At 32.5% G+C, this 16,637-nt stretch overlaps 1 protein-coding gene across 1 annotated transcript; it reads left to right on the forward strand.

The window, feature by feature from the left end:
• Positions 1 to 2,594: 2,594 nt before the first annotated feature.
• On the forward strand, positions 2,595 to 16,597 carry HELRODRAFT_188265 (hypothetical protein; the record flags this gene model as incomplete). The annotated part of the gene is made up of 14 exons (XM_009017232.1): positions 2,595 to 2,631; positions 5,304 to 5,407; positions 6,114 to 6,206; positions 6,568 to 6,704; positions 7,065 to 7,092; positions 7,292 to 7,365; positions 7,659 to 7,749; positions 8,043 to 8,168; positions 9,106 to 9,147; positions 9,241 to 9,330; positions 9,449 to 9,535; positions 13,842 to 13,931; positions 14,580 to 14,684; positions 16,231 to 16,597. 14 exons carry the CDS (start codon positions 2,595 to 2,597, stop codon positions 16,249 to 16,251), a joined length of 1,125 nt encoding a protein of 374 aa, XP_009015480.1. The 3' UTR covers positions 16,252 to 16,597.
• Positions 16,598 to 16,637: the final 40 nt, after the last annotated feature.

Genomic DNA, 16,637 nt, shown 5'->3' on the forward strand with positions numbered 1-16,637 from the left:
CTGTGTAAGAACGTATATTTTTTTCATGGTACATTGAATGTTTAATCGTTGTATGGTTGTGTTTGTTTTGTCTTTATCAGCTGTATTCATCCTGATTTTGTTTGTCTTGTCTTTATTGGTTACCAGCATGTGCAGAAATTTCTTTGCCTTTCTGTGATAAAAAAGTTTCCATGATTTTGGAAAAATATACTTTTCACTATAGAATTGGTTTCGAATTTAAGAATATGTGAGTACATCGAGTAGTACATCCTACACTTCTCACATGCATATATACAAAAAAAACATCCATTACGCATACTTCACCGAGTATTATACAAAATGTATAACTTAGTATGCAATTTTTACAACTTAATTCAAAAATAAGAAATTTTAAGTATTTTAATAATTATAATTATTTCATGTCAGCGCATTGAATTATATATAATTCCATGTGTCAGCGTTTGTCGTCTTCACAATTTCAATCGTAAATTGTCCTAAAAAATAGATCAAGTTAATAGTTTCTGACATTTTCACTATTTTGTTCGAAAATTAAAAAAAAAATAATTTACATCAATTATTCTGATGATTTCGTTTCAGCGCATTTAAATTTTACACTTTCAATTGTAAAATTGACGTTGAATAAGTGATAATTTCTGAATTATTTTTTGCGCCATTTTGTCGTTTAATATATTATCGGCGCCATTTTGTCATGCGCCATTGTGTCGGGAAATTTGCACTTTTTTTGTAGTACGTTATTTTGTCGGGAAATTTTTGAGCTATTATGTCGACGCAATTTTGTCGACTCTTTTTTTTATGGGTCACATTCTCTCCGCAAGATGTGACCAAAAAACTTTAGCTGCCCTGTCGGATTGATATTAATTATAACTTTATTATATTATATTAGATTCAAATTTTATTAATTTATATATCCATTCGTCTATAGGCAAATTTATATATCATTTATCAAAGTAGATTAGATTTATAGATAGATTAGGGTTCAGAATACATATTTGACGTTACACAGGTCACCCACGTACATGCATTCTCCATAAATAGTAAACATAAACAATAAATAACATTTGGTCATTTCTCTATTTTATGGTATACATACTGGCTTAGCCTACTGAAGTTTTTTTTAATTTTTTTGATTTCATAATCATTTTAAATACACAGTTTTGAATTAGGTTATTGATTAAACTAAAACTAAAGTTACTAATATAAACTAGATTCTCTGCTACCTACTGTTAACACAGTAAAATTAAACCTCAAACTAGCATTGCTAAAAAAGTTTTTTAGTTATAATAATTTTTTTTAATAAATATTTTTTAATTATAGTTGATTTTTTAAGAAGTTTTTAATTTTTTATCATTATCTCACGAATAAAATAAAACTGTTGAATTGTGTTATATTTTTCATTGTGAGCATTTATTTTTATTACTTTTAGGATTAGCATTAATAATTGATATTAAATCGACAATAAAATTTTTTGGTATTGTTAACTCTGCGATAATTTATAGTATAAATAATAGTATTATTATTATGAATGGAAGCCTCTAGTTCTTATTTCTTAGTCTTCTTATGAATCTTATCTTAGGGCTTAGTTATGGAGTAGAGTTAGCTAACTTAAGTAAGACAAATTAATAAGTAATTATTGATGTTGCAGTGACTTGTTTAAAATGCAGAGATCCCTGCCTATCAAGTGCAGGTTGTGTGATGATGCATGGTTTTCACAAGTATTCATATACACTGTGTGTATTTGTTGTTGATACCTCTGAAAATCAAGTGCAAAAGAGAGAATAACCTTTTAACCTTTTTTTAAGTAAAATAAATAATATATAAAATAATTTTTCATTTATTATGTTATTTTTATTTAAATATTTATGTGCAATATATTTTAATGGTTAATGTTTAATAATTTAATACAATTAAAATATATATTTTATAAATAAATGTATTTATTTGTATAAAAATATTGTAGCATTTGAATAGGTATATTTAATATAATATACTATATAATGTAATATAACATATAATATACTATAAAATATTATATTATATGTGAAATAATAATATTACACACATGTATGTGTCCATGGACGAGACATTGATTCTGAAAATAATCTCGTTAATTTTGTGTACATTACCTTTTAATTATTTTTTAAAGTACATCACATGTCCAAAAAAGTGTTTCTTATTTCATTGTTTATGTTTTGTTTATTCAGCTTTATCATAACTGTTAAAATGTGCCAAAACTGTTTTCTTTATTAATTTTTGCTTTATTTATAAAATTTAATTTTTTAGTTAAAAAGATTCGGAGCAAAAAGATATGGCTCAAGATGAATCTTATTGGAATGATTCAATTTATTCTATTAGAACAGAAGGAAAAAATGTTTTTGACCTTGTTGGTTTATTTTTTATTAATTAAATAATTTATTTTTTTTCAACAATATAGAGTAGGATCTATAATATTGAGGTTGTGAGACAATTTTTTTCTTCATTTTAATTGAAAGATACCAGATTATTTAGTAGAGACAGTCATTGTAATTATATGTTATGAAGAGTATAAAAAATTACAAAGGTTAAAAAAAGTTAAAGGTTTTCCTAAGTCTAGAGGAATGACCATCGAAGGTGGTGGAAGCTTAGGCGGAAAAAGTTAGAACATAAATTTCAAATAGGACAAAATTATTTGAAAGTATAAAATCACAAAAATTGGTCAATTTTTTAATAAAACGTAAACGAGAGTATTATTATATCAAGTTTATAGTCCAGAAATAAGATTTAACTTTGAATAAAAGAAAAATGTTGAGTGGTTATTGTTAAAAAATGTAAATGAATTATTATTAGATTCACTTGAAAAAATTAACTTGGAATTGTTCTACGTAACTTGAAGTTACGTAGAACAATTCCAAGTCATCATATAACTAAGGAAAAAAAAAGAATTTTCAAAATTCAGATATATGATTAAAATGAGGAAAAAGATTTTAATTTATGCTTGTTGTTTTAATAAATTATAAATTGAGTTATTTTAAAGTGTCCATGTATCATCGTATCGTCTATCTATGAGATGGGCAAACTATGGCGGCCGTCGACCAAAGAAAGGTCGTCAGCCAGACATTACGACCAAAAAGATCATCAACCACAAATGAACATTTAAAAATTTCTCCACCGGTCAACTGGTCGTAAAAATTGGCTACTTTTTGCTATTAAAATACATATGCGGCCCTTCAAAGTAAAATAGTTTTCAATGCAGCACTCGCAGCAAAAAGTTTGGCCACCCCTGTCCTATAACACGTTATCTATGTCTCCACCATTGATATATATAATTTTCATGGTCTCCACAACTCACAGTCAAAAACAGTTTTTAAATTGACGTATTTATAGTTTCCGTTGTTTTTCCATATTTTTATAAACCATTCCGCCACCTTTATGTCGTCTGATCTTTTTCTATAGCTGTTTGAATTTTTTTGGAATTCAGCTCTCATCCACTTCCATAGCATTCTTTTTTTCTAATTGCTTCACATACACATGTTTCTGGGATTCTTTTTCTAATATAATCGTTTGTCACGTTGACTGCATACCTGATTATTAATATTCTTCTGATCTATTTTTTTCTACTGCATTTAATTTACCCTTCATCGTAATTTAAATTCCCAAGTCTGACATTTATAGATCAGTATAGATCTATCCATAAAGAACTATAAATATATATCAGTACTGCTATCACATAACTGAAAACTCGTTAATTATGTTTTTAATTTTCAGTTTACATGTTGATAATCCTTTTTTGTGTTACAATTTTTAAACGCATTGCACATTTAAAATTGTCAAATTTTATATGTACGATAAATATATATATTTGCTAGGAAAGCGAAATCATTTTCCCGCAGTCTAATCGAAGTTATCAGGGAGAAGTGGACACATTAGAAGACCACACGGATAATAAAATTGTTGGCTAGTGCTATTGATTTTTTCAGTAAATTTTGTTCGTTTTAAACTGCGAAAATTAAATAAATTTTTATTATATGGCCGTAGGTAGCTCTTCAATCAGGCAGAATGTTGAAGGCAGCACAACAGTACTGAAGAATAATGGTTCTTATGTTTTTATTCTTGTTTTGCTGCTGTTATTTATATTTTGAACAATTGAACTATTGCCTTTTATAATTTTAGAAGTGTTTGTTGCTGTTTGTTTGAAATTTAGAGGCTCTTATATGTGACATGTCTGTCTAGTGAAGGGATGGCTCTCATGAAAATACATATACCCACATCATGTGATGTGAATGTGTATGTAGAGCTTTTTAGCACAAAAGTTTAATTCAAAATTGAATTTAAAATGAGTTTGGCGGCTTTTTAATTCCTAATATAGCTTAACAAAAGTAGTAAGAAATTTGTTGAATGAAAATTTGAATAAATTAACAATGGCCTAATAAAAGTTACATAAACTACACTAACCTAATAATTTTTTGGCTTCAACGTTACAAGCAAAATTTTGGTGTTATACATAGTTACTTGAACGTTGTTGAGATTAAAGGTATATTGTTATATTGGGCATTTCATGCATATAGGTACAATATGTCAAACGCTGTGTTGCAATGCTGCAAATATGACATGAATAACTCTTGTGACTGAGGTGGTGATGCGGAACTGGGTTTTGCATTGGCGGTTTTGGCAGGGTAGGTTGGCTAGGTGGATTGGATAATGATAGAAGTAGTAAAAAAAGTTTGCAAAAAATAACTTAATTAAGCTTATATTGATTACAGATTGCAACAGCTTTAAATATATCGACAGATGAAAAATACTTAAGTTTATTATAGCTTTTTTTATTAAATTTATAGGAATTTTCAATTTTACTTTTCTGTTCGTGCCAGATAAAATCAGGTGAACGAATTCATTTGTAAAAGTCCGACTGTCTAGATGAATTGATTATAACAATAACAACAAACAGATAAATTGACATCGTCCGTCAGTCAGACCCACCCGTTATCCTCCTCTTCTAAGGAGCAAGCTGAAGTTAACTTTTTGAAGAGAAAATTGACTGTTAGATCCTTTAATTTTTGTTTTCTTTGAACAAATTATAAATATCACTTTCAACGCTTTTATTTTTGTTCCTTTAAGCGATCTTAGCAAGGTTCATATTACATTGATAATAATATTAACAACCCTGGCTGGATGTTAGATGATCGCCATTTCAACATTTAGTATTTTTATGTTACTCATAGAATATGTAAATTTTCAATGGAACCATAAGTCAAAAGTTTTTATTATGTTTTTATGGTCATTTATGTTAATGTAATTTTACTATTCTAATATTGATAAACTGCAACAAGGTGCTGACATCTTCAATTTAAAATTAATTCATTTGCCAGAAGCACTTCTCGGCGGTATGAGTTTTAATCCAAAAATATTGAAACAGTTAATAGTCAAAAGCATGGTAAGAAATGTTGTATTGCTTGAATGTAGAAACCAGAGGGTCATTGGTCAGATAAGGTGGATTGATTTTGTTTATTCTACATTACTTAGAGTTCGTTACTCTAAAAACTCTGCAGAAGACTAAGAATTTCCCTGATAGAGAGGATTGATAAATGTGTTTGGAGACAATTTGTAAAGCCCTTTTGTTGAAAGTGTTTCATGTACCTAGTAAGGAACTAATCAATTACTTGCTCTCTTGTAAAGTTACATTATTCTTATATCACACTAATAATGATAATATGACATTTTTTCTGAAGAAGAAAAAGATTTCTTCTTGAGGTATGTTCTCATAGCAGTTATTAAACTATAGTTCATCAGTTCTGAAAGCAGTACAACTGAGATAAGAGGAGGGGCACGATCGACGTTGAGGTTTCTATCACAAACAGCAAATTTTGTACAACATGTTTGTTGTTAACTATATTTGTGTAACTGATGTTTAACTTCATCACGAACTTAAATATATTTTTTTTGTTGAAATTGCAGGAATTTGTTTTACCTAGTTCCACCGTGCTGAAGATAGTTTGGGGATATGTGAGTTTTTTTTTGTTTATTGTCTTTACATAATTTTGCTTACATAAGTGAATGAGCTTGCGTTACACACACACACACACACACACACACACACACACACACACACACACACGCAATAAAATCTGTTTATCTTCCAGCCTTACTCATTAGAGTGCTATAAATCTCGTGAACACAAGTTGGAACTTCTTAATGAAGCCATCAAAACAGGCGACGGCAATGCAATACTAACAGTTTGTTGTAATCACTTGGTTATAATTTCATAAAACACAGTTCATGATTAATTTTATGTATAATTGACGACAATTTTTGAAATTTTTTCATTTTCTGGTTCTCTATGGATTAATTTTGTCTCATTGATTTTTTTTACACAAAGTTAGGGCTGAGTTTTTTAATCTTTGGAGTTTTTCAATAAGGTTGAAAACAACAATTAATTGACGGTTGAGCTGCTTGATGCTAATCTATGTAGCTTTTGCTAATACGATGGGTTAAACTAACTTTGATCTTGCTTATTCCACACATTAATAAATCCACTTTTTCTACATTATCTGATTGTTGATAGCTGAATATTTTTATTAACTTTAACAAATGCAGATTGTTCTCTTTCTTGAAAGAACAATGAAGAAAAGTTTGTTCAATTTAGAGATAGGCAGAAGACCAATGGCACTGGACCACTACATACACCATCTGCTTGGAGAAGAACCCAGCAATAACATGTTTGATGTTTTAAAGTATGTTTTCAAATTTTTTGAAAGGATTGATTTTAATAACTTTTTTTAGACCTTTTGAACGTTGTATCCTAAAAGTTTAAAAAAAAATTTTTGAACACCACAATTGACGACAAATTTTTCCTTATTCAGTTATTATTGATATTAATAACGACGTTTTAGTATTTCGTTGCTCTGTTTCTCTTTTTTCGCTTACTGTTTCAGTAAGGCAGTTTCGTTTTCACAGCGTGAAAGTGAAATTATTCCAGCTAAGTTACGAACAAAGAATATAAAAGTGATTTGTAATAGCGTTGACGAAATTAACATGACGTTAAATAGGTCTGTTTTAGTTTGTAAAAATTTTTTGTTGATTTTTTTGTCCAGATTTTTTTCCAGATCAGATAACGCCGCAGTTAGTCTTTTTTGGTTTGAATATGAATACATAATCGATTTTGACATAGATTTGATTTAATTGAAATGTTTGTTTATTCTGCTTAAAAATAAAATTTTGAATTTTGTTTTTATTTCAAACGTGATCAATTTGTTTATTAGTTCATAAATTATGAGATTTATTTATTCATAAAATATTTATTTTCAAATATTATTCTAAGATGTTAAAGTTCAAGTTAGCGACGAAAGACTCAAATGCATCGTCCAAAGTGGCCAGCCTGAAGAAATGTCTAGAGTATGTGACTTCTGTTTTTCTGTAGCTTAATTCTTATGTATTGAATGTTGTTCTACCTATCGATTGTCTTTTAATCATTTAATGATTTCGCTTAGATATTTAGCTGAAAACACGTTCAGTGTTACACCCCTTTTAAATATTGCGTGAATGACATCTGTCCCTTTGAAAACAAAGAAACTGTACTGCTTTATTGAAAATTTGTTACAAATTCGCGATTTAAATACAGTTTCAATCGCATTGAGTTGTTAATTTTTTTTATAATGATGTTTTAAAATGTTATAAAAAATTGTTAGGTCCCACTTTCATAAAGAGGAAACCTTGCAGCAGGAAGCTTACGTTGTACAACAATATATCGATTTGATTGAGTTGCAGTGCGCTATACAAGTCGGTTGTTTGCTGCTTATGAATAACATTTTATGGGTACATGTTCATTTTTTGTGATAGCTACTTGTCGTTTATGTTTGTTGTTATCATTGCATGACCGCATTTTATCTGTTTGTTGTTGCTCTGTATTTCTTTAGACGAGGTGCTCCGGAGTAGGGCGGTCAAAGTAATTTCCGTTTTACGATGTTTATTAAATAATGAGGTTATATGATATACATTATTCAAGTTACACTGCTAATACATAATTAAATGTTTGATACTTAAATAACTTTGAATTACATATTTTTTGACAGGAAAACTATAGAAATGAGAAAAATATTTCCAATCCAGTAACACCAAAAATTTCAGATGGTTTTGTCGGTAGTGCAACCATGTCAACATTATCTTATTCCTGCCTTTATCATTATGACAAACCCGAGGTATGAATGTTTTATGTGAAATCATTAAAACAATCTAATAATTTCATTTTTATCATTAGTCACATTTTAATGTTATTTTATCTATTGTTTGCATCGAACTTTTCGTCTGTCGAGTAAAATTTGTCGAGCGAACCCATCCCCAACTGACTTCTGAAACATTTCATTCTCTATGTAAAGTTATCTGCTCGTATGCGTGGAACAAGTTATTTGTAATGATGATTTGTTAAAATGTAGACTGTATATAGCGCGAGGTCGATAGTCAAAGAAATTCACTTTTAAAAGACATAATATGCTTTTCAAGATAGTGATGGGGACGGTTTTGTTTTGCAATGTAATGCAATCCTCACTTTCTCGAGGCTGGTAAAGAAACGCCTCATTACAAGTGGACTGCCGTCGAGTGTTGAGCAATATCGAACTTTTACATTCTTTATTCTGTACAATCATCAACGTTGTCTTGGTGAGAGATTGTTCATTTTCTGATTACAATCTGATGACCACCAAAACTGAATCGCAAATTCTCTATCAACCGGCATAGCCAAGTGTGGACTTTGAGGCTGAAGCCACGATTGTATCCACATGACCTTCACTGGTGCTTTTCAAAAAGCACCATCAATGATGAACTATTATTTTTATATGATTGCTGTTGCTGTTAAATTTCTCATAGTTTGTTTATTCTCAGACAAATCAACAACACACATAGGTGGATTCACACATTACATTTACATTGAAAGTAATTTAATGGGCCGGAATCTCTCTGCGTTCTAACCCGGTCACTACAGCAGGTCACTACCTTCTAAATAATCATCACACCATTTTGCCGTCCTTAATATTGTTGTTATTTATCTATAGAAATGATTGTTTCTTTGAATCTTAAACACATCTTATTCTGATGGTTGACTGCCAATAAGTATTATTTATTTTTTAATTTATCGTGCAGAATTTTTTCGTCAGTCCATTATCGATAAAAAAATCCCAAAAGGTTAGACGTTTGTTAATTTAAATTCAAATTTTGCGTTCGCTAATCATTTACTCATTTTGTCTTCAATTTTATTTATAATCAATATTTTTAAAGTTGACGGACAAACAGTATCTATGGAAAGCAATGATTGCATTAATCATCCAAAAACGATGGAATGATCTTGAGAGCCTTTTCAAGACGAAGGTTTTCACGTTTTTGCAGTTTCTTTATCATTGTCTCAGAAGTTTATGGTTCTCTAATACCATTTAAAAGGCAATTAATCGTTTTAATTGTTTGTAATTGACCTAAATAATTTTTGTAGACGTGGATGGGTGGGATCAAGATGAGGTCACCTGTGAGTTTTGATAGGATCGTTTCATTGCTGCATCACATGAACGCGCCCAAAGAGGTTGAATAAAAAAAATATTTTTTTCCATTCATTATTATCATTAAGAAATAAATTTTATTAAAAGTTTAGCACGTAATAGTATCTTAAATATGTCTATGAACTCGATCGGCGCATCGTTCACTTTGCAATTTGCATACGACATAAACAGGAATTTTTTGCAGCGGTGCAGTAGAGACATTGTTATCATATAAAACAATTATATACACATAAATGGATACACATTCACACACACACACATATATATTTACAAAACGTCCTGGGCATGACATAAAACTGCATCCACGCTGCCTTGCGTGCTTTTGAGCAAAAAGCTAGGCCCACCGCTTATAACTGGTGGTTGTCGTCAGGATGGGTGTCCGGATGTAAAAACTTTCCCCAAATTACTCCTATGCCATCACAAAGAAAAACAACGGCCCCTAGTCCCCAGCAGGCCTTAAGTGGTCAAGGGGTGCTAAGAATCCCTGGGAAGTATGCAATAGCGGAGGGATGTTGCAGAAAAATTCAGAATGGCCCCTCTATGGTACTTAGACTTGGAACGCTCAATGTTGGATCACTGACTGGCCACAGCATGGAAATTGCAGAAATGCTCGAGCGTAGAAGGATTGACATCTGCTGCCTTCAGGAAACCCGATGGAAATCGAATGGTGTCATGTCAACTCAGACAAAGAAAAATATAAACTATTCTGGAATGGTCAATAGACGGCCAAAAATGGTGTTGGAATTTTTGTCAGAGAACCGCTAGCCCAAGAAGTACTGGATTTTAAAAGGATTAATTCACGTCTCATGTGGATGAAGCTTCGCATAGAAAAGCAAACAATGATTATTTCTTCTGCATACGCACCACAGACAGGCGAATCAGAAGAGATGAAAAATTACTTCTGGACTGCATTCTCTGACACCATCTCAACAATACCAAAATGTGAAACAATCCTGATTGGAGGCGATCTCAATGGCCACGTTGGAGAGAAAATAGATGGTTTTGACAACGTACATGGCGGTTTTGGTTATGAAAAACGGAATGAAGATGGCAACCGCATCCTTGAGTTTGCTGAAAGTCACGGGTTTTGTTTACTGAACACATATTTTAGAAAGAAGTTGGAACATCTCATAACATACAAAAGTGGACCATCAGCCACGCAAATTGATTTCTTCGCTGTCAAGCAACCACACCGAAGGCTATTCAAAAACGTCAAAGTTATACCTGGCGGATCATGTGTCGCCCAACATAGACTCCTTGTGGCAGACCTGGTTGTCGAATTGTCAAAACATAAGTCTAAACAAATGCCTCGGAGAATCAAAACGTGGAAACTGAAAAGCAATAGTCATCGAGAAAAATTTCAACAGATTGTCGCCACACAGTTAGACCACCAATCGCAAGCCGGTACAGATTGGAGTACATACAAAACAGTTTTGATAAACGCTGCAACTACAGTTTGTGGGAAAACTGGTACAAAACGTCAGCATGAACGTGACACTTGGTGGTGGAATGACAGTGTACAAAATGCAATAGCTGAAAAGAAAGTTGCATACATCAATGGCAAAAATCAAAGTCTGTTGATGACCATAAAATTTTCTGTGAAAAGAACAACTATGCAAGACGTCAAGTTGCACTGGCTCGGACAGATCAGTGCAAAGAGTGGCTCACTAAAAGCAAAGGCGAAGAAATGAAATCTCTGTATCGTATAGCAAAACAAGCAAAGCGTACGAAAAAAGACATAGTTGGTGCCTCATGTATCAAAAATGACAAAAATGAGATGGTTCTTGAACAAGATGAGATCAAGCTACAGTGGAGAGAATACTTCAACCGTCTGTTAAACGAAACAAATCCCATCAATGTTAACTTTGACGCTCCACCCATCGAAGGTCCGATTCCAGACATCACTATAGAGGAGCTTACAGAAGCTCTGAAAGCTATGAAGGATGGAAAGGCAGCAGGGCCCTCTGGACTCACAAATGACATTATCAAAGCATCTGGTACTGCAGGTATCTAAACGTTACTACGACTTTGCCGTGAAATCTGGAGAAATTGCTCAATGCCGACTAAATGGAACTATAGCATGACAGTCCTGCTATACAAAGGCAAAGGCGATCCATTGAACAGTTCATCATATCGGGGTATACGTCTGTTAGAACACTTCCTGAAAATTGTCGAGAAAATCATTGAGAGAAGATTAACGTCGTGCATCACAATCGGAAATTATCAATTTGGTTTCCTAGCGGGGAAATCAACAATTGATGCAATTCACATCCTTCGGCAACTGCAAGAGAAGTACCTCGCAAAGCATCAACAACTATCACACATTTTTGTAGACCTTGAAAAAGCATTTGATCGAGTTCCCCGTGAAGCAATCAGGTGGAGTCTACGTCGACAACTCATTCCAGAATATCCTGTTCGACTTGTGATGGAAATGTATACGAATACTAAGACTCTTGTCAGCACAACGATTTTCAGTCCACTGTTATTTATAACTGTGATGGAAGAAATCACAAAACCGATACGCACTGGTGACATTTGGAATCTAGTATATGCTGATGATATCGTTTTAACAGCCACATCTGAGCAGAATGCAGCACAGATGTTTGATGATTGGAACACCAGACTCGCTGATCATGGATTCAAAATCAACATCAGCAACACCAAAGCAATGAACACTGGTGAACTCATCCAATCCACAGCTACTGGGCGATGGCCCTGTTCAGTTTGTAAAGCTGGTGTTGGTAACAATTCAATCAAGTGTCAGCAGTGTAACCAGTGGTGTCACAAACTTTGTTCAAAAATAATTGGTACTTTATCTAAAGTGTCCAATTTTGTTTGTCCTGCTTGCATCAATCCACAACAACAAATTCGAAATAGCACTGTTTTTGAAGCCATTAAAATAGAGAAAGTCACATCGTTTCAATATCTAGGGGATGTTCTGGATTGTACTGGAACAGCTGAAGCTGCCGTTCGAGCACGCATACGTGCAGCCTGGAATAAATGGCATTTCCTTGCCTCTATATTGATGCGGCGTGACATCCCACTACCATTACGATCAAGACTTTATAAATCTGTGATACGTCCGGTGTTGTTATATGGTGCAGAAACATGGCCAATGACAACCAAACTGGAACAACAACTTCAACGAACCGACATGAAAATGCTCCGATGGATGCAACGAATTAGTCTGAAGGACCACATCAAATCTACCGAAATCTTGCGTCGTGCTGGTTTAGATGATATAAAGGACGAATGCCGGCAACACCGTCTGCGGTGGTTTGGTCATGTCAAACGAAGTGAAAACTGTGCCATAACTTCTCTTGCAAATGTTGAAGTACCTGGCACACGTCCCAAAGGCCGTCCAAAGAAGTCCTGGTCGCAAACAATCGAACAAGACATGAAAGCTCTAAATTTAAATGAAATGGATACAACTGATCGTCTAATTTGGCGCAAAAAGTTGATGGCAACGAGAACAACGTCCTACCTCGGGAAACCGGGTCTCTGGACGAAAAACGAAGATTGATTGATTGATTGATATATTTACAAATATACATATAATGCGACTACATACGAGCGTTCAAAGAAATAAATATATAATTGAATTGAATGCTTTTGAAGCTAGTTCCGTCCTTTGCACGATGTTGTTCTACTTTCTGTAAAATCATCTAGATTTTACCAGTGCTGATAAAGTCATTATTCAATCCAACTTATATCCAACTGATCAACGTCTTCTAGATTACTTGAACATCTCATGACGCTCAGATTTTGCCACCATCTAACTTCTTATAATTCCAATCCGCTTATTGCTCTCGCTAAATCGGGTCGACAATCTGGCTGTATTTCTGTTGAACTTTACTTTACTTTCACTTAGATTGTAGATACCGCTTTATACAATTAAGAAATACACGTCTCCTCTCGGCGGGATCAAATCCTAAGTATCACACGATTCTTCTCTTGGTCCTCTCCTGCTTATATAGTACATAGATTTCCCTTATCTACGACATTTTTAGTCAACACGACATTTTCTCCAATCGATATGTTGTTTTATATGTATAACTGTATTATCATTGAATTATTGCGACACACATTTCTTAATCGTGTCATAGGCATGCGCTAAACTGCAATAGGTGTTTGGAATGGGTTTCTCCCGTGCTCCTTACTTTCATATTTTAAAAGAACGTCTAAAAGCCTATCCTTTTAAAACTACTAAATTGGCTCCGGGCGCTTCATAAATGGTCATGTTCATATTATTCTAATTATGTTGCTATTTATATTATTAATTTCATCGATATTTTTCATTAGTTTACGATATTTGTTGCGTGACTGTAGATTAAAGAAAAGTATTGCTTGTTAGTGGAGGATTTGGATCAACGCATTCAAATAGCGTCCAAGTGCTCTTGCCATGAAATTGTTCTTAAAGTTTGTTCATTGTTAATTTTTTTGAGTTTGAAAATGAATATCGTCGATCTATCATATATAGTGTGTGCGTGAGTGCCAACGTAATACCCGTTAAATACAGTGCAGTGCAATGACAGCCAGAATGCAGATGCTAAGCAAAATGTGTTTTATATTGTTCTTCATTAGCTAATGATGAAATTTACGATAAAAAATAGCTGGTTAAATTTGAATATAATAAAAGTGTAGATTAATTGTGTAGTTAAATTACTTTTCAATAAACGAGTCAAGGATTTAAGGCGAGTAAAATATCGCTGTAAAATAAAATGATTTTGAGAGATGACTAACTGATTTTAAAAGATTCAGATAACCCAACATTGGAAAATTTATTTATATCTGGATCAATCAATAATCTATTTACAGTTATTTATATTGAATATTTATATTTCCATAATTTTTAAAGGAGCTTTTCAACATATAATAGAGTTAAAAATTTTGTCCAATAATTTTTAATGAAAGTTGAGACATCTCAATTTTGGACCAGATCACTGCTATGCAGAACTGGACGCTTCAACAGTTGAGTTAACATTAGTTACACCACCAAGAATATATTTAAATGGAGAAAATCGTTATTTTACAAGTTTATGATAAAATATCATAATGATAATGTAGACGTATAAAGATCAGCTGAACAGATGCCAGATCGAAGAATACATGACCTTGCTTAAAAACAACACACCAGAATATTTTTTTGCCAATGAACTGCTCAACGATACGGTTTGTTTTAACATTTTGACATCTTATACAATATTCTTAGTGTTGATTTTATACTGTGACTGAAATTTTAACTTTCTTTGGCTGCTTTTTTTACTGTTTATATGCATGCTGTAGATTAGTTAATTTAATTAATCGGTAATTTTTATTTTAGCTGCTTTTATAACATCTTTCTGTTGCCATTTTCATTGAGTTCAACATTCCCACCTCTCTACTTCATCTGGTCATTTTTTTTGATTCATTCGTCTTTTTGCAAGAAAGTTCATAAATTTTAATTTTCTTACTTGGACCTTTAATGTTTATTTTTTATAAGGAAGCAGAGGCGTAGGCAGGGGGGCTTTAGGGCTGAAGTCTCCACCATGGAAAGTTAAGTTAGAGTTAAGGCTCTATTGTACAAAATTTCTTTATAAATTTGGAAAATTTAGATTGTAAACTTTTTCGGCCCCCATATAACAATAAGATTTTGTTATATTTTGTACACCTGTTTAAATAGCAAAATTCACCAAGAAATTTTTGATGAGCAAAAAAGGTTGCCAACAAATTTCTGGCTACGCCGCTCTAAAAATTAGAGTATAAATAGGAAAATATATGGTTCGATTAATTTAATAAATTAATGTATTAAATGTGATGTTTATAACTTTATGAATAAAGTGTTAGACAATAAATTTAAAAAGAATTTTTAATGAATACGGTGGTCGCGACCGAGAGATTTCCGAGTTTCATGCTTACGGTTCAATGTCGCACGCAATGTAGATATGCAACAGCAACGACTCCTTCATTGTTTTGTCATGTCTGCGGAGTGGACGAATCCGGACTACGCGCAAATTGCTCTGGAGAGTTTGGCTCGATCATTGGAAAATTCAACGATCCGCGCTAAAAAAGACATGAACAAAATAGTTAACAGAAGATCTGCAGATTAAACGATTGAGTTTAATCTATGCGAAGATCGCAGCAATGAACAGACTAGAGTGGAACATTCGTGAATTATCAACACCCACATAAGCGTATTGGCTGCGAAACCCTCAGCAGCCATCTGCCAAATAAGGACCAAAGAAGAAGAAAAAGAAAGGTTTCACATAAATTATTTCAAGTGTTCATTACAAAATAAGAATGTATTAAGAAGAGATTTTGAAAAGAGGGGAAATATTACGTGAGGTTGTTTGTACTATGGCTATGGATAACGGTTATCTCCAATATTTACAGACGCAACGCGTGAAAAAATAGGTGACCAGGATAAATTAAGCGTGGTTGGTTGTTTAGCTACAACATATATAGTAGGCTACTGCTTTTTTTATTCAGTAATTTCATCGAACAACGTTTAGCAAGAAAATAATTTTAAAAGCAGATCAAAATCAAAAATTCCATGCTAAAATTTAGCCTTTGCACGCAAATTTACATACTAAAGCTTTTTTGTGATTGTATTTTTCTATTTTCAGTTGTTAAAGATTTAGTTATATTTTTATTAATTAATAATTCGAATGAATGAATAAATAATAAATTGAATGATTTAAGGGTTTAATTATAATAAAATAAATTTTATTTAACATAGTCTATAAAGTGGAAGAAGTAATTTTTCAATCAACTTTTTGATGTTGTTCAAGTCGACCGTTCTGTTCGTCTTTCCTTCTGCAACATCTCTGTATTGTATATTAGACTCAAAAATTGATCAATATATATTCAAGAACTATTTTAATTTTGCATTACAAATACGTGTGTGTGTGTGTGTGTGTGTGTGTGTGTGTGTGTGTGTGTGTGTGTGTGTGTGTGTGTGTGTGTGTGTGTGTGTGAGTGTGTGAATGGAGTGTGTGTTAGATGTAATATAGTGTAGTGTAGGATTATTTATTTATGAGTTAATTTATTTTTGGAAAGTTTTATGACTGTTTGGATTCTCTTGTTAAGAAAAAGTGTGATTCGTTGTTAACGTTTTATCTTCTACATATAGATTATTTTATTATT

The sequence above is a fragment of the Helobdella robusta genome (genome assembly GCF_000326865.2).
Source record: "Helobdella robusta unplaced genomic scaffold HELROscaffold_2, whole genome shotgun sequence".
Classification (NCBI taxonomy): domain Eukaryota; kingdom Metazoa; phylum Annelida; class Clitellata; order Rhynchobdellida; family Glossiphoniidae; genus Helobdella; species Helobdella robusta.